This window comes from Mustelus asterias, unplaced genomic scaffold (assembly GCF_964213995.1).
Source record: "Mustelus asterias unplaced genomic scaffold, sMusAst1.hap1.1 HAP1_SCAFFOLD_331, whole genome shotgun sequence".
In the NCBI taxonomy this organism is placed as follows: domain Eukaryota; kingdom Metazoa; phylum Chordata; class Chondrichthyes; order Carcharhiniformes; family Triakidae; genus Mustelus; species Mustelus asterias.
The window spans coordinates 180,283-199,355 of NW_027590293.1; the positions used below are offsets into that span (position 1 = coordinate 180,283).

The window sequence follows — 19,073 nt, forward strand, 5'->3', positions numbered from 1 at the left end:
AAATCCTATTCATCCAAATCCTATTCATCCATAAAGCCTACATCGGCTTTAAGTCAAGTCATGTTTCAATTTTAAAATTCACATCCTTATTTTCAAATTCCTCCATGACCTTATCCCTCTCTAACTCAGTAATCTCCAATTTCACAATTCTCTGAAATCATAGAATCCTTTCAGTGCAGAAGGGGGCCATTTGGCCCATCAAGTCTGCACTGATAACAATCCCACACAGGCCTTATCCTTGTAACCTCATATATTCCCCCTGACACACAGGGCAATCCTATCCAGACCTGTCCCATAACCCCAAGTATTTACCCTGCTCATCCCCCTAACCTACAACTAGGAGACACAGCCTCAAAATAAGGGAAGCAGATTTAGGACTGAGTTGAGGAGGAACTTCTTCACAGAAAGGGTTGTGAATCTGTGGAATTCCCTGCCCAGTGAAGCAGTTGAGGCTACCTCATTGAATGTTTTTAAGGCAAGGATAGATAGATTTTTGAACAGTAAAGTGCAGGTTTCCTCCGGGTGCTCCAGTTTCCTCCCACAGTCGAAAAGACGTGCTGGTTGGGTACATTGGCCATGCTAAATTCTCCCTCAGTTTACCCGAACAGGCGCCAGGGGAATTTTCAGAGTAACTTCATTGCAATGTTAATGTAAGTCTATGTGTGACACTAATAAACAAACTATATAAACAAAGTTAACTTTTAAAAACTTCTACCAAATTGGTTTCTCGAATCCCCCTTTTTATACTTTCAAAATGTAGAAAGCCATCCTCAGCTAATTGTTGGGAATGAGCCAATTGGTCTATAACTTGTCAATAATGACATTGGTTTGGTTTTTAGCTAATTGCGCACATTGTCTTAATTTTAAGACAATTCTTTCTCTCAAACGATATCTCTTAGCTTGGGGTAGCCTGAGTGTCAACCAATAATTGGTTCACATCAGTCATTCAATGTTGAGACATCTTGAACAGGAGCCGATTCATTCCCTCCAGTCAAGGTTAACAAGTCCTTTCATCTTTCTTTATTCTGTCAGCATGAGAAGGGAACATCTGATAATTCCCACAGCATTTTAACCATTCTTAATGTGTTTGTAATTCTAAAAGTTATAAACTTGTGTTCAAATTTACATTTCCAGCCTTTATAACATATATATTAATGAATCATTTATTATTTAACTGTCTCACAATTAATGCTGTCTATTTAACTAATCTGGCTGCTTTCCAATTGTGGGAACTTCAGGCCACAAAAAAGGTAGTTAGAGTCATAGAGGTTTACAGCATGGAAACAGGCCCTTCGGCCCAACTTGTCCATGCCGCCCAGTTTTTACCACTAAACTAGTCCTAATTGCCCTGTAATATTACTCATGATCTGTGCTTCCAAGCATTTTGAATGCGCATCTACAACAAGCAAACACATGTGATTCATGAAAGGCCCCCCAAGGGCCACATGTAGTCTGGACCACGGCCTATTAGGCCACTCCCGAGGATGAAGTGGTAATGTACCCAGTGTGTTGGGGGGAATGAACTCAGAAGAATCATTCAACACTTAAACCTGATTCAATCAACAAACAGTTTATTGAGTTATGCCAGCGGGGAGAAGCCACAGGGACTGACCATGTGTAACTCCACCCAACAAAGAATATCATCAATTCTTATCCAGTTACTCAACCCATCCCAGCTGGACACAATCCAATCAGAATGGTGATAGATTACACACATTACAGAAAGGTCCAATGAAATTAGTATTTGGACATCATGGGGCTTTGTGATCATCTCGTGAACAGATAGGTGCCCCCATCATGATGTTTTCCAGACCCCCTTATCAACCATCCTTGGGGTTTTCTTTGTACGTAGACTGAGTTTGAAAAGGGGTGGATTAAAAGTTCTCAAATGGATGTCAGCACTCTTCCTTTGTTCCAACCTAACGACCACACGGTCTGGGAATCATTTCTATTTAATAATCTCTCCTTTTAAACTCTTTTCTTCAGTATCCAATTCCAGAATTTTCCTTTTCATTGTGTTAATTGTGTCTTTGGACCTGACAGGAAGTTTAACCCAAGATCAATCCAACACAGGATTGGTCAGAGTCGTTTCACATGTCCCAAATTTTAAATAACCATTACAAATTAAAACTCTCATTCTCATGAGTGAATTGTATCCGGATTAAAATTCCCGCATGTTTAGTGAAATATCCTGGAATCCTGTCTCTGTCCAGTAAATATGGCTCCAAGTTCATAACTTTTGAAAAAAAAGCTTTATTAATTACACTTCCTTTTTAAAAATCTGTTTGATTTAAATCACAGACAGAAAACCTCAAAGCTTAAAGCGTTCAACCCACAAATATCGTCTTACAACAACAATAACCAAAATTAATTACTTAAGCGTTCTTGTGATCCTGTTTTAAACTCCCAAAAATGCCTTTAATTAAAGACTCAAGATAAGGTTAATTCTCCAGAAAGATAAACCTGAACAAATGTAGCCCAAAACAATAATAAAACACATCTACAAACATCCACATAAAACAAACAAAACACAGATTCTCACAGCTCGTAAATTTCAAACAATGAATCCTCAGCATTCTCTCTCGCAGCGATAGCTTCTTAAAGCGACAGAGCACTACAAGCTCACAACTCCTTGATTAAAATAAGATACAAGATCCTTCATTATAACTTAACCCTTTTTCAGCCAACTTCCAAGGCCTGATTTTATCGGCAACATCTTTGTTGATTTAAAATCCCAAACACGTTACCAGCTGCAAACTCTTTGTTCTTTATCTGGGGTTGAGGTGACAACAATATAAAATTCTCAGTTATTCCAAATTCCTCCAGGGTATGCTTAAAATTTCCACATTTAACTGGCTCCAATAAATCCACAATTATAAACTAAAATAGACACGAGTTTCTGGGTGATTTAAAAACAAGTTAAAAACAAGATGCCATAGGAAAGATAGAACAGGAGGAAAGAAAGGAGGGGGAGTTGCACTTTTGATTCAGGAAAACATCACGGCAGTACTGAGAGGGGATATATCCAAGGGTTCGCCTACTGAGTCAAAAGGGGTGAACTGAGAAATAAGAAGGGGGAAATCACTTTGATAGGGTTGTACTATAGGCCCCCAAATAGTCGGTGGAAAATTGAGGAGCAAATATGTAAGGAGATTACAGATAGTTCCAAGAAAAATAGGGTGGTAATAGTCGGGGATTTTAACTTTCCCAACATTGACTGGGACAGCCATAGTATTAGAGGCTTGGATGGGGAGAAATTTGTTGAGTGTATTCAGGAGGAATTTCTCATTCAGTATGTGGATGGCCCGACTAGATAGGGGCAAAACTTCACCTCCTCTTGGGAAATAAGGAAGGGCAGGTGATAGAAGTGTGAGTGAGGGATCACTTTGGGACCAGTGACCATAATTCCATTAGTTTTAAGATACCTATGGAAAATGATTGGTCAGGTCCAAAAGTTAAAATTCTAAATTAGGGCAAGGCCAATGTTGATGGTATCAGGCAGGAACTTTCGACAGTTAACTGGGAGAGTCTGTGGGAAGGCAAAGGGACGTCTGGTAAGTGGGAGGCTTTCAAAAGTGTTTTAACCAGGGTTCAGGGTAAGCACATTGCTCTTAGAGTGATGGGCAAGGCTGGTAGAAGTCGGGAACCCTGGATGACTCGAGATATTGAGGTCCTGGTCAAGAAGAAGGAGGCACATGACATGCATAGGCAGCTGGGATCAAGTGGATCCCTTGAAGAGTATAGAGGGTGTAGGAGTAGAATTAAGAGAGAAATCAGGAGGACAAAAAGGGGACACGAGATTGTTTTGGCAGATAAGGCAAAGGATAATCCAAAGAGGTTCTATAAATACATAAAGTGCCAAAGAGTAACTAGGTAGAGAGTAGGGCCTCTTAAGGATCAACAAGGTCATCTATGTGCGGATCCACAAGAGATGATGAGATCATAAATGAATATTTTTCATCATTATTTATTGTTGAGAAAAGCATGGATGTTAGGGAACTTGGGGAAATAAAGTGATGTCTTGAGGAGTGTACTTATAACAGGGAAGGAGGTGCTGGAAGTCATAAAGCGCATCAAGGTAGATAAATCCCCGGGACCTGATGAAGTGTATCCCAGTACACTGTGGGAGGCTAGGGAGGAAATTGCAGGTCTCCTAGCAGAGATATTTGAATCATCGATAGTCACGGGTGAGGTGCCTAAAGATTGGAGGGTGGCAAATGTTGAGCCTTTGTTTAAAAAGGGCTGCAGGGAAAAGCCTGGGAACTACAGGCCGGTGTGATTCACATCTGTAAGTTGTCAGAAGGTATTTGAGAGACAGGATCTACAGGCATTTGGAGACACAAGGACTGATTAGGGACAGTCAGCATGGCTTTGTGAGTGGAAAATCATGTCTCACAAATTTGATTGAGTTTTTTGAAGGGGTAACCAAGAAGGTAGATGAGGGCAGTACAGGTGATGCTGTCTACATGGACTTTAGCAAGGCCTTTGACAAGGTACCACATGGTAGATTGTTGCTTAAGGTTAAATCTAATGGAATCCAGGGTGAGTTCGCCAAATGGATACAAAACTGGCTTGATGACAGAAGACAGAGGGTGGTTGTAGAAGGTTGTTTTTCAAACTGGAGCCTGTGACCAGCGGTGTGCCTCAAGGATCGGTGCTGGGTCCACTGTTATTTGTCATTTATATTAATGATTTGGATGAGAATGTAGGAGGCATGGTTAGTAAGTTTTCAGATGACACCAAGGTTGGTGGTATCGTGGACAGTGAAGAAGGTTATCTAGGATTAGAACATAAGAACATAAGAAATAGGAGCAGGAGTCGGCCATCTAGCCCCTCGAGCCTGCCCCGCCATTCAATAAGATCATGGCTGATCTGACGTGGATCAGTACCACTTACCCGCCTGATCCCCATAACCCTTAATTCCCTTACCGATCAGGAATCCATCCATCCGCGCTTTAAACATATTCAGCGAGGTAGCCTCCACCACCTCAGTGGGCAGAGAATTCCAGAGATTTACCACCCTCTGGGAGAAGAAGTTCCTCCTCAACTCTGTCTTGTAGCAAGATCTGTGTAGCATGATCTTGTTGGGACGTCTTGTTGAAGTTGTACAAGACATAGGTAAGGCCACACTTGGAATACTGTGTACAGTTCTGGTCACCCTATTATAGAAAGCATATTATTAAACTGGAAAGAGTGCAGAAAAGATTTACTAGGATGCTACCGGGACTTGATGGTTTGAGTTATAAAGAGAGGCTGGATAGACTGGGACTTTTTTCCCTGGAATGTAGGAGGCTGAGGGGTGAACTTATAGAGGTCTATAAAATAATGAGGGGCCAGTGGACTGACAAATGGCAGATGGAGTTTAATTCAGATAAATGCGAGGTGATACATTTTGGGCGATCGAACCAGGGCAGGACTTACTCAGTTAATGGTAGGGTGTTGGGGAGAGTTACAGAACAGAGATCTAGGGGTACAGGTTCATAGCTCCTTGAAAATGGAGTTGCAGGTGGACAGAGTGGTGAAGAAGGCATTCTGCATGTTGGTCAGAACATTGAATACAGGAGTTGGGACGTCTTGTTGAAGTTGTACAAGACATTGGTAAGGCCACACTTGGAATACTGTGTACAGTTCTGGTCACCCTATTATAGAAAGCATATTATTAAACCAGAAAGAGTGCAGAAAAGATTTACTGGGATGCTACCGGGACTTGGTGGTTTGAGTTATAAAGAGAGGCTGGATAGACTGGGACTTTTTTCCCTGGAATGTAGGAGGCTGAGGGGTGATCTTATAGAGGTCTATAAAATAATGAGGGGCATAGATCAGCTAGATAGTCAACATCTTTTCCCAAAGGTAGGGGAGTCTAAAACTAGAGGGCATAGGTTTAAGGTGAGAGGGGAGAGACACAGAAGGATCCAGAGGGGCATTTGTTTCACACAGAGGGTGGTGAGTGTCTGGAACAAGCTGCCAGAGGTAGTAGGAGAGCTGGGTACAATTTTGTCTTTTAAAAAGCGTTTAGACAGTTACATGGGTAAGATGGGTGTCGAGGGATATGGGCCAAACGTGGGCAATTGGGACTAGCACAGGGGTTAAAAAAGGGGCGGCATGGACAAGTTGGGGCAGAAGGGCCCGTTTCCAAGCTGGAAACCTCTATGACTAAATGAACTGTCTGCTGAAAGGGTTAACTTTTCTACAGAATCTAAAGGGGTGGGGAGTGAACAGAAAACACTTGGCACACAATTACATCACTTTACATAATTTTTAAAAACTTCTCCAACAACAAAATAAAGTTGATTTTAAACTTAATCTATTCTTTTGTTCTCTTCCTCAACCTAATTATTTTTATTTGATCAGTTTTTGTTAGGGATGGGTAACTTCTGTTCTTTATAAACTGGTTCACTGGTTTTGTTTATTCTACATGGGCTCGGAGAATCAGAACCCAGACTTTATCATCCTTATCCTTTTTCTCCCTTTGCCACCACTCCCTCTGTTTTGTGGGAGGGTCGTGGGGATTCCAATCAGACCGAATCAAATTATCAGATAAGTAAAATACTGCGGATGCTGGAATCTGAAACAAAAACAGAAAATGCTGGAAAATCTCAGCGGGTCTGACAGCATCTGTGAAGAATGGAGCCAATGTTTTGATACTGGATGACCCTTCATAACAGCTCTTATGAAGTGTCATCCAGACTCAAAACGTTGGCTCTATTCTCTAATCATTTTATCGATACATTTCTTGCTCTTAGTTTTAGGTTTAAAGTGAGAGGAGAGAGATACAAAAGGGTCCAGAGGGGCAGTTTTTCACTCAGGTCGTGGTGAGTGTCTGGAATGAGTTGCCAGAGGCAGTAGTAGAGGCGGGTACAATACTGTCTTTTCAAAAGCATTTAGACAGTTACATGGTAAGACGGGTACAGAGGGATATGGGCCAAATACTGGCAATTGGGACTTGCTCAGTGGTAAAAACTGAGCGGCATAGACAAGTTGGGCCGAAGGGCCTGTTTCCATGTTGTAAACCTCTATAACTTCCTAACACCATGTCATTCTGTGATCAGTGTGAAATCTGAAACTAGGTATTCGCAACAAGACTCAAAGAGCATCAGCCCACTGGAGGCAAAGTCATGAGACCGGCCAGTCCAGCAGAAAGAAACCCTCCGACCCTCCCCATTGACCAACTGTGAGAATGAACAAAATGCAGTCCTGGATGTAATTGAGAGCAGAAACAACAACAGCAGAATCCAACCCCTGGAATCACTCGTGAACTTGTTGGTGTCTCAGCAGCTGGGATGAAACTCTGAATCCCTTCCCACACTGAGAGCAGGTGAACGGCCTCTCCCCAGTGTGAACTCGCTGGTGTATCCGCAGGTGGGTTGACTGAGTGAATCCCTTCCCACACTGAGAGCAGGTGAACGGCCTCTCCCCAGTGTGAACTCGCTGGTGTGTCCGCAGGTTGGTTGACTGAGTGAATCCCTTCCCACACTGAGAGCAGGTGAACGGCCTCTCCCCAGTGTGAACTCGCTGGTGTCTCCGCAGGTGAGATGACCGAGTGAATCCCTTCCCACACTGAGAGCAGGTGAATGGTTTTTCCCCAGTGTGAACTCGCTTGTGTCTCAGCAGGTTGGATGAATCACAGAATCCCTTCCCACACTGAGAGCAGCTGAATGGCCTCTCCCCAGTGTGAACGCGTTCGTGTGCCCACCGGTCAGATGACCGAGTGAATCCCTTCCCACACTGAGAACACGTGAACAGTCTCTCCTCAGTGTGGACTCGCTGGTGTAACTGCAGGCTGGATAACCGAGTGAATCCCTCCCCACACTGAGAGCACATGAATGGTCTCTCGCCAGTGTGGTTGCGCCGATGAACTTCCAGCTCAGACGGGTATCTGTATCTCTTCCCACAGTCCCCACATTTCCATGGTTTCTCCATGATGCAGGTGTCCTTGCCTCTCTCTTGGGTGGACAATCAGTTGAAGCCTCGTCCACACACAGAACACGGGTACAGTCTCTCCCTGCTGTGAATGATGTGATATTTATTCAGGCTGTGGAACTGGTTGAAGCTCTTTAGTCAGTGCGCTGGAACACTCTCACTCGAGTGTGGCAGTGTGTTGCTGCTTTTCCAGTCACACTGATGTTTGAAATCTTTTCAAATCAACAGACCGGACAATCATTTCTCCTTGATTCAAAATCCGATGATATTCAGCTCCCAAGGAATATGACTCTGTCAGATCTAGACCTGACGTTTGAGATTTCAGTCTGTGATTCCTCTTTCAATATCCTGTAAAACGAGTTTACAAAAGTCATCAGTGTCAGTGCAGGATAGAAATTCAGAACAGACAATTCTAGTTTCTATGGAACATTCTTTCCTCTCCCATTCCTCAAAAGCTGTGAATCTCCATCCCACACACTCTCCCTCCATTCTCACTCTGCTGTATCTAATATTCATCCTCCCAATTCTCCTGAAGGTGCTGATTGAGGCTGATTGACAGATCCATGCTCACTGCTTCCTGTCCTGGACACAGAGACCATAACAAATAGGAGCTGCAGTCGGCCATTTGGCCCATCGAGCCTTTTAAACTATTCAATTAGATAATTTGTTCATCTCCCTCAGCATCATTCTCCCCACACTAAACCCATATCCCTTGATATCTTCAATATCTAGAAACCAATCAATCTCTCTCTTGAAAATAGTTGATGACTGAGCTTTCACTGTCCTCAGGGGTTGAGAATTCCAAAGCTTTCCCACATCCTTGAGTGAAGAAATCCCCCCACATCTTAGCTTTTGCTCCATCTTCTTGTCTGTTCCCCATAACCCTTGACACCCTTGTCAGTCAAAGATCTGTCTACCTGGAATATATTCAATGATCCTCAGCCTCCACTGATCCCTGTGGAAGAGAAATCCAAAAGACTAACAACCCTCTGAGGGAAGAGATGTTTGGAAATATATAACGTAGCTACAGTTCCATATTACAAGATATTCAGATCCCAAGGAATATGACTCTGTCTAGATGTGACAGTTGAAATTTTTGCCTGTGATTCCTCGTTCAAAATCCTGTGAAATGAGTTTGCAAAAGTCATCACAGTCAGTATAGGATAGAAATTCAGAGCAGACAATTCTAGTTTCCATGGAACATTCTTTCCTATTTCATTCCCAAAAAGTTGTAAATCTCCACCCATATCTATGGATTCTATTTACAAATGAAAGTGGATGGGCACTTGAAGGAAATAAACTTTCAGGAGAATGGGATATAGAGTGGGAATGGGAGTGGAATGTTATACAGAGTCAGCATGGAATCGAGTTACCAAATGGATTCCTTCTGTGCTGTAATGACTTTATGACTGGAAATGTATAACATCGCTGCAGCATTATATTACAATGCAAGAAATAATAATAAATATATATTACAGAAACATAAATAATTTATCTAATCTGGGTACCATATAATAACACGAGACATATCTCTGTCCTGTATTAATTTACCGTCCCCTTAAATGTCAGCCATCTCCTGCCCTTTAACTGTGAACATTTGGAAAGAGACCATCCTTTTAGACAGAAAGAAGATTAACGTTTCAGGGTGGGCAGAATGAATTACAGGGAATAAAAATGTATCTGATTTTATTGGTCAATATAAGCTCAGAAGTGGAAGGGAAATGATTTCCAGTGGAAGAGAAACAATTCCTGAACATTGTAAGACTAAGCTGGCAAATCAGCAGTGAACAGAGTTGTGAAGTGGTAAAAACCTCATCAAGACATAGCTTGCGGAAATAATAGTTAAAATACACCCATTATTAGAGGCAGAGGAAGGTAGACAATGGCAGAGAGCTGATCAGGGAGGGCAGAGGTGAAACAGAGAAATGGATGGCCGTTTAAAAATTCATAAAAAGCGTGGTTAGCAAGTTTGCAGACGATACTAAATTAGGAGGTATCGCTGATAGTGAAGAAGGTTATCAAAAATTACAGGGAGATCTTGATCAGTTGATCGGTTAGGGAAGTGGGCCGATGATTGGCAAATGGATTTCAGTACAGATAATACAGAGTACAGAGGCACAACCTCAGGCTAAAGGGACAATCCTTTAAAACAGAGATAAGGAGGAATTTCTTCAGCCAGAGAGTGGTGAATTTGTGGAACTCTTTGCCGCAGAAGGCTGTGGAGGCCGGGTCATTGACTGTCTTTAAGACAGAGATAGATAGGTTCTTGATTAATAAGGGGATCAGGGGTGATGGGAAAAAGGCAGGAGAATGGGGTGAGAAAAATATCAGCCATGATTGAATGGCGGAGCAGACTCGATGGGCCGAGTGGCCTAATTCTGCTCCTATGTCTTATGGTCTTAAGTGTGAGTGTTGCATTTTGGAAAGTCAAACCAGGGTAGGACTTGTACAGTGAATGGTAAGGCCCTGGGGAGTGTTGAGGAACAGAGGAACCCAGGAGTACAAGTATATCGTTCGTTGAAAGTGATGTCACAGGTAGACAGAATGGTGAAGAAGACATTTAGCACACTGGCCTTCATCAGTCAGAGCACTGAGTATAGGAGTTGGGACATTATGTTATAGTTGTATGAGTCGTTGGTGAGGCTGCACTTGGAGTATTGTGTACAGTTTTTGTAACCCTGTTATAGGAAAGACATTGATAAACTGGAAAGAGTGCAAAGAAGATTTATGAGGATGTTGCCGGGACTAATGGGTCTGAGTGATCATGAGAGGTTGGACAGGCTAGGGTTTATTCCTTCGAACGTAGGAGAATGTGGGGTAACTATATTGAGATATATTAAATCATGGGGGGCATAGATAGGATGAACCCACATTGTCTTTTTGCCAGGGTGGGGGAATTGAAAACTAGAGGGCATAGATTTAAGATGAGAGGGGAAAGATTAAAAGGGACCCGAGGGGCAACTTCTTCATGCAGAGGGTGATGTGTACATGGAATGAGCTGCCAGAGAAAGTGGTTGAGGCAGGTTCAAACAGCAGGTTTAAACATTTAAAAAGCATAAGTACATGAATTGGAAAGGATTAGAGGGATATGAGCCAAACATGGGCAATTGGGACTAGCTGGGAGGGCACCATGGTTGGCATGGATCAGTTGGGGTTCAGGGCCTGTTTCCGTGCTGTATTGCTCTGTGACTCTCTGTGCTGGCTGCATCAGCATCTATTGCCCACAACTCATTGCCCTTGAACTGAGTGGCTTGCATTGCTGGGGGATGTGGTAGATTTCCTTCTTTAAAGGACATTATTAAATTGGTTGGATTTTTACAACAATTGTATTCAATGGACTTCTAATTCTAGATTTTTACTGAATTCAAATTTCAACATCTGCCATTGTGAGATTCGAACCCAGGGTTCACAGTGCATTGCCCTGGATCCCTGTATTACTAATCCAATAACACTATCACTGCACCATTGCCTGCCCATCCATGGTAAAGGAGTCACAGTAGCCCAAGATCCATGGAATCAGAGCATGCTCTAAATTTAACTTAATGCTCAGTAACACTCACCCCAAAACCATTTCACTGTTTTCAACATTTTAAATCTGCTGAAGTCTACATCTGCAAAGATCTCAGCGAGATTGGTGTCCGGGAAAAATGTTGCAATCTTCAAATCTTCCCCCTGTAAATGAGGAAAGTGATAGATATAATTCAAGGTTAGAAATTCAAGACAGACAAACATTTCTTTTGTTCAGAGTTTGCTGTGAGTAAATCTTTCCCTTCTAACCCCCTGTAAAAGGAGTTTCCAAAATCCATCAGCATCTGTCCAGACAGAAATTCAAAACATTCACTCCTCCTTTAACCTGGCACAGAATTACTTCAGCTGGGACAAAATTGCAGTGGAGGCAGTTCAGAGAAGATCCAGTTGGTTGATTCCTGAAATGAGGGGTTTTATCTTTCAGGTTGAGCAGCTTGGGCCTGTACTCTTTGGAGTTTAGAAGACTGAGAAGTAATCTTCATGAAACATCTGGGAATTTAAGGGCGGCACGGTGGCTAGCACTGCTGCCTCACAGCGCCAGGGTCCCAGGTTGAATTCCGGTCTTTGGTCTGTATGGAGTTTGCACATTCTCCCCATGTCTGCGTGGGTTTCCTCCGGGTGCTCTGGTTTCCTCCCACAGTCCAAAGAGGTGCGGGTTCGGTGGATTGGTCATGCTAAATTGACCCTAGTGTCAGGGGGATTAGCAGGGTAAATGCATGGGGTTGTGGGGATGGGGCCTGGGTGGGATTGTGGTCTGTACAGACTCGATGGGCCAAATGGCCTCCTTCTGCACTGTAGGGATTCTATGATTCATATGATATAAGGCGCTTGACAAGGTAGATGCTGAGAGGATGTTTCCTCTGGTGTGGAAATCAAGTAAAAAAACGGATCTCAAATTTAAGATGAAGATAGATCTTTTCTCTCAGCGGGTTGTTGATCTTTGGAACTCTGTCTTCACCAGTGAGGACTGGAGGCAGGTCATTGAATATATTCAAAGCTGAGGTTTTGATCCACAAGAAAGTCACGGGTATGGACGGGGTGGGGGGAGCAAAGTAGACATGATCTTATTGAATGATGCAGCAGGCTCGATGGGCCGAATGACTGGCTCCTGTTCCTAATTCTTATTCCGATGTTCTTGGATAGCTGCGCATGCGCCCTGCTCCCTATTGTCCCTCTGAAGACAGAGGTTCTGAACCAGCCCCTGAAACCACGCCCATTGTGACCCGCCACAGACAGCAGCGCATGCGCTCTCCTTCCCCGCTGAAACAAGATGGCAGCCGATACCCGGGGCCTGTTCCCGGGATAAAAGTCTGGGAGCTGTAAACCCGGGACCTGCAGGGTCTTATTCGGGCCGTGCGGCCTACAGCGGATGTTTGTGAAGCCATAGCTCCCTCCCTCCCCCGACTCCCGGCTCCATTTCTCCCGCAGCCCGACCGACTCACCCGCTAAAAAATGTGCCGACTCCGAGCTGAACTCCGCGCACGCTCCAGATATAACACTGCGCCTGCGCAATAGGCTCCTGTGGAATGAATAGGACACTTTCACACCCGCAGGGGCACCTGGGAATTAACGGCGTCATTGTCAAAGACGATAATAGAAAATTATCTTGTGCAATTAAGATCAATTAATTTTTAAAAATGCATTCCTCGGAATTTGTGCGCTGACATTCTCTACTTCTAAAATTGATTTAAACCAGTGCTCTCCTGTGGGAATACCCCGAGTTTTAAAAAGTTTTCCCACTGGTTTGCCTCTCTGCTCCCCTGAAGGGACTTACACTGGTTGGGTAAATCCGAATCTGACGAAGGGGCAGCGCTCCGAAAGCTTATGGTATTTGCTACCAAATAAACCTGTTGGACTTTAACCTGGTGTTATAGAATCATAGAAACCCTACAGTGCAGAAGGAGGCCATTCGGCCCATCGAGTCTACACCGACCACAATCCCACCCAGGCCCTACCCCCACATATTTACCCACTAATCCCTCTAACCTACGCATCTCAGGACTCTAAGGGGCAATTTTTAACCTGGCCAATCAACCTAACCCACACATCTTTAGACTGTGGGAGGAAACTGGAGCACCCGGAGGGAACCCACGCAGACACGAGGAGAATGTGCAAACTCCACACAGACAGTGACCCAAGCCGGGAATCGAACCCGGGACCCTAGAGCTGTGAAGCAGCAGTGCTAACCACTGTGCTACCGTGCCGCCCCACTGTGCTACCGTGTTGTGAGACTTCTTACTGGGTAAATCCCACAGAGACTGTTTCTTTCACTTTCTTTCTCCTGATGCTGAATGTTCTGTTTTATACAATGATACATCGCAGATGGAAACCATTTGGCTCATCCTGCCCAGTCGGGCTGTCTTTAAGATCTATCCAAATAATCCCACAGCCCTGCTGGAAGAGTGAGAACAATATCTATATACTGCAGCAATGCAGCAGGTGAATGGAAAATGTTTTCCAGTTGCATACCTCTCAGACACACGCCCCTAGAAAGATAAATTGGCCTGTGTGCTAAGAACAAAGAAAATTACAGCACAGCAACAGGCCCTTCGGCCCTCCAAGCCTGCACTGACCATGCTGCCGGATTTAACTAAAACCCTCTACCCTTCCGGGGACCATACCCCTCTATTCCCATCTCATTCATGTACTTGTCAAGACACCCCTTAAAAGTCACGACCGTATCCGCTTCCACTACCTCCCCCGACAATGAGTTCCAGGCACCCACCACTCTCTGTGTAAAAAATCTGCCTCGTGCATCTCTTTTAAACTTTACCCCTCGCACCTTAAACCTATTCCTCCTAGTAATTGACTCTTCCACTCTGGGAAACTTTTTCTGACTATCCACTCTGTCCATGCCTCTCATAATCTTGTAGACTTCTATCAGGTCTCATTTGACAAAGTCCCACATGGCAGGTTGGTTAAGAAGGTGAAGGCTCATGGGATACAAGGAGAAGTGGCTAGATGGGTGGAGAACTGGCTTGGCCATAGGACAGTAAGAAGTCTCACAACACCAGGTTAAAGTCCAACAGGTTTATTTGGTAGCAAATACCATAAGCTTTCGGAGCGCTGCCCCTTCGTCAGATGGAGTGAAAATCTGTTCTCCAACAGTGCACAGAGACACAACATCAAGTTACAGAATACTAATTAGAATGCAAATCTCTACAGCCAGCCAAGTCTTAAAGGTACAGATAATATGGGTGGAGGGAACATTAAACACAGGTTAAAGAGATGTGTATTGTCTCCAGACAGAACAGCTAGTAAGATCAGGAGGCAAGCTGTGGGGGTTACTGATAATGTAACATAAATCCAACATCCCGGTTTAGGCCGTCCTCATGTGCGGAACTTGGCTATCAGTTTCTGCTCAGCGACTCTGCGCTGTCGTGTGTCGTGAAGGCCGCCTTGGAGAACGCTTACCTGAAGATCCAAGGCTGAATGCCCGTGACTGCTGAAGTGCTCCCCCACAGGAAGAGAACAGTCTTGCCTGGTGATTGTCGGGCGGTGTTCATTCATCCATTGTCGTGGTGTCTGCACGGTTTCCCCAATGTACCATGCCTCGGGACATCCTTTCCTGCAGCGTATCAGGTAGACAACGTTGGCCGAGTTGCAAGAGTATGTACCGTGTACCTGGTAGATGGTGTTCTCACGTGAGATGATGGCATCTGTGTCGATGATCCGGCACGTCTTGCAGAGGTTGCTGTGGCAGGGTTGTGTGGTGTCATGGTCACTGTTCTCCTGAAGGCTGGGTAGTTTGCTGCGGACATCTCCCGGCATCTCCACATCATGATTGGCCATAGGAGACAGAGGGTAGTGGTGGAAGGGTCTTTTGCCAGCTGGAGGTCTGTGACCAGTGGTGTTCTGCAGGGCTCTGTATTGGGGCCTCTGCTATTTGTGATATATATAAATGATTTGGAAGAAGGTGTAACTGGTGTCATCAGCAAGTTTGCGGATGACATGAAGATGGCTGGACTTGCGGATAGCGAAGAGCATTGTTGGGCAATACAGCAGGATATAGATAGGCTAGAAAATTGGGCAGAGAGGTGGCAGATGGAGTTTAATCCGGATAAATGCGAAGTGATGCATTTTGGAAGAAATAATGTAGGGAGGAGTTATACAATAAATGGCAGAGTCATCAGGAGTATAGAAACACAGAGGGACCGAGGTGTGCAAGTCCACAAATCCTTGAAGGTGGCAACACAGGTGGAGAAGGTGGTGAAGAAGGCATATGGTATGCTTGCCTTTATAGGATGGGGTATAGAGTATAAAAGCTGGAGTCTGATGATGCAGCTGTATAGAACGCTGGTTAGGCCACATTTGGAGTACTGCATCCAGTTCTGGTCGCCGCACTACCAGAAGGACGTGGAGGCGTGAGAGAGAGTGCAGAGAAGGTTTACCAGGATGTTGCCTGGTATGGAGGGTCTTAGCTATGAGGAGAGATTGGGTAAACTGGGGTTGTTCTCCCTGGAAAGACGGAGAATGAGGGGAGATCTAATAGAGGTATACAATATTATGAAGGGGATAGATAGGGTGAACAGTGGGAAGCTTTTTCCCAGGTCGGAGGTGACGATCACGAGAGGTCACGGGCTCAAGGTGAGAGGGGCGAAGTATAACTCAGATATCAGAGGGAAGTTTTTTACACAGAGGGTGGTGGGGGCCTGGAATGCGCTGCCAAGTAGGTTGGTGGAGGCAGGCACGCTGACATCGTTTAAGACTTACCTGGATCGTCACATGAGCAGCCTGGGAATGGAGGGATACAAACGATTGGTCTAGTTGGACCAAGGAGCAGCACAGGCTTGGAGGGCCGAAGGGCCTGTTTCCTGTGCTGTACTGTTCTTTGTTCTTTGTTTGTCTCCCCTCAACCTCCGTCGCTCCAGTGAGAACAAACTAAGTTTTTCCAACCTCTCCTCATAGCTAATGCCCTCCATACCAGGCAACATCCTGGTCAATCTTTTCTGTACCCTCTGCAAAGCCTCCACATCCTTCTGGAAGTGTGGTGACCAGAATTGAACACTATATTCCAAGTGCAGCCCAACTAAGGTTCTATAAAGCTGCAACATGACTTGCCAATTTTTAAAATCAATACCCCGGCTGATGAAGGCAAGCATGTCGTATGTCTTCTTGACGACCTTTTCCACCTGCCTTGCCACTTTCAGTGACCCCTGTGTACCTGTACACCCAGATCCCTTTGCCTGTCAATACTCCGATGGGTTCTGCCATTTACTGTATATTTCCTATCTGTATTAGACCTTCCAAAATATATTACCTCATATTTGTCCGGATTAAACTCCATCTGCCATCTCTCCGCCCAAGTCTCCAACTGATCTATATCGTGCTGTATCCTCTGATGGTCCTCATTGCTATCCGCAAATCCACCTACCTTTGTGTCGTCCGCAAACTAAGCAGATATTAAGGTTCCACATAAAATTAAAACAGAAGGTGCTGGAAAAATGCAGCAGTCACCAGGGCCGGGTTTATGGTCAAAATGATGGTGCTGAGCTGCTGTTAGAAAATAACCAGCAATTCAACAAGCCACTCAAAATATTGAATCAAACAAAATTGATCAAAGATTGAGCCAAAGTATTCTGTTTTCCAACATGGTGCTATGATTTTTTGTGATGGTTTTAATGTTCTCACAATTACCTGGTGTAGTCTGGGTTTATTTTATACTCACTCCAACCCATCACTGTCCATGAAGCACATTACCCCAACTCTGATTCTCCTTCCCATCAGAGACAACTCAGTCACTGACTGGAAATTAGGGCTTTCAATGAGAGCTCTGACAACTGAGAATGCACCGTCGGCAGAATCAACCCGAGCTCACAAACCCCAGACAGTGAACATTATCCCCCCCAGACCCGAATATAAAACAGTGAACATTATCTCCCAGACCCGAATATAAAGCAGTGAACATTATTCCCCCCCAGACCCGAATATAAAGCAGTGAACATTATCCCCCAGACCTGAACATAAAACAGTGAACATTATCCCCCAGACCTGAATATAAAACAATGAACATTATCCCCCCCAGACCCGAATATAAAACAATGAACATTATCCCCCCCAGACCTGAACATAAAACAGTGAACATTATCCCCCAGACCCGAATACAAAACAGTGAACATTATCTCCCAGACCCGAATATAAAACAGTGAACATTATCCCCCCCAGACCCGAATATAAAACAATGAACATTATCCCCCCCAGACCTGAACATAAAACAGTGAACATTACCCCCCCAGACCCGAATATAAAACAGTGAACATTATCCCCCCCAGTCCCGAATATAAAACAGTGAACATTATCCCCCAGACCCGAATATAAATCAGTGAACATTATCCCCCCCAGACCCGAATATAAAACAATGAACATTATCCCCCCCAGGCCTGAACATAAAACAGTGAACATTATCCCCCAGACCCGAATATAAAGCAGTGAACATTATCCCCCCCAGACCTGAACATAAAACAGTGAACATTAACCCCCCCAGACCCGAATATAAAACAGTGAACATTATCCCCCCCAGACCCGAATATAAAACAGTGAACATTATCCCCCAGACCCGAATATAAAACAGTGAACATTATCCCCCCCAGACCCGAATATAAAACAATGAACATTATCCCCCCCCAGACCTGAACATAAAACAATGAACATTATCCCCCAGACCCGAATATAAAACAGTGAACATTATCCCCCAGACCCGAATATAAAACAGTGAACATTATCCCCCACAGACCCGAATATAAAACAGTGAACATTATCCCCCGCAGACCCGAATATAAAACAATGAACATTATCCCCCCCAGACCCGAATATAAAACAGTGAACATTCTCCCCCCCAGACCCGAATATAAAACAGTGAACATTCTCCCCCCCAGACCCGAATATAAAACAGTGAACATTATCCCCCCCAGACCCGAATATAAAGCAGTGAACATTATCCCCCCCAGACCCGAATATAAAACAGTGAACATTATCCCCCCCCAGACCCAAATATAAAACTGAACATTATCTCCCCCCCAGACCTATATAAAACAGTGAACATTATCTCCCCCCCAGACCTATATAAAACAGTGAACATTATCCCCCCCAGACCCGAATATAAAACAGGGAACATTATCTCCCCCCCAGACCTATATAAAACAGTGAACATTATCCCCCCCAGACCCGAATATAAAACAGTGAACATTATCCCCCCCAGACCCAAATATAAAACAGTGAACATTATCTCCCCCCCAGACCTATATAAAACAGTGAACATTATCTCCCCCCCAGACCTATATAAAACAGTGAACATTATCTCCCCCCCAGACCTATATAAAACAGTGAACATTATCCCCCCCAGACCCGAATATAAAACAGTGAACATTATCCCCCCCAGTCCCGAATATAAAACAGTGAACATTATCCCCCAGACCCGAATATAAAACAGTGAACATTATCCCCCCCAGACCCGAATATAAAACAATGAACATTATCCCCCCCAGACCTGAACATAAAACAGTGAACATTATCCCCCAGACCCGAATATAAAGCAGTGAACATTATCTCCCCGCCAGACCTATATAAAACAGTGAACATTATCCCCCCCAGACCCGAATATAAAACAGTGAACATTATCCCCCCCA

General features: G+C 44.3%; 1 protein-coding gene across 1 annotated transcript in view; it reads right to left on the bottom strand.

Annotated features, from left to right (window-relative positions):
- The window catches only part of LOC144486394 (uncharacterized), a 159,061-nt gene that overhangs the window by 110,825 nt on the left and 29,163 nt on the right, over window positions 1–19,073 (bottom strand). The window contains 1 exon segment of the mRNA XM_078204430.1: window positions 7,258–7,603. Coding sequence (XP_078060556.1) covers window positions 7,258–7,603 — 346 coding nt within the window.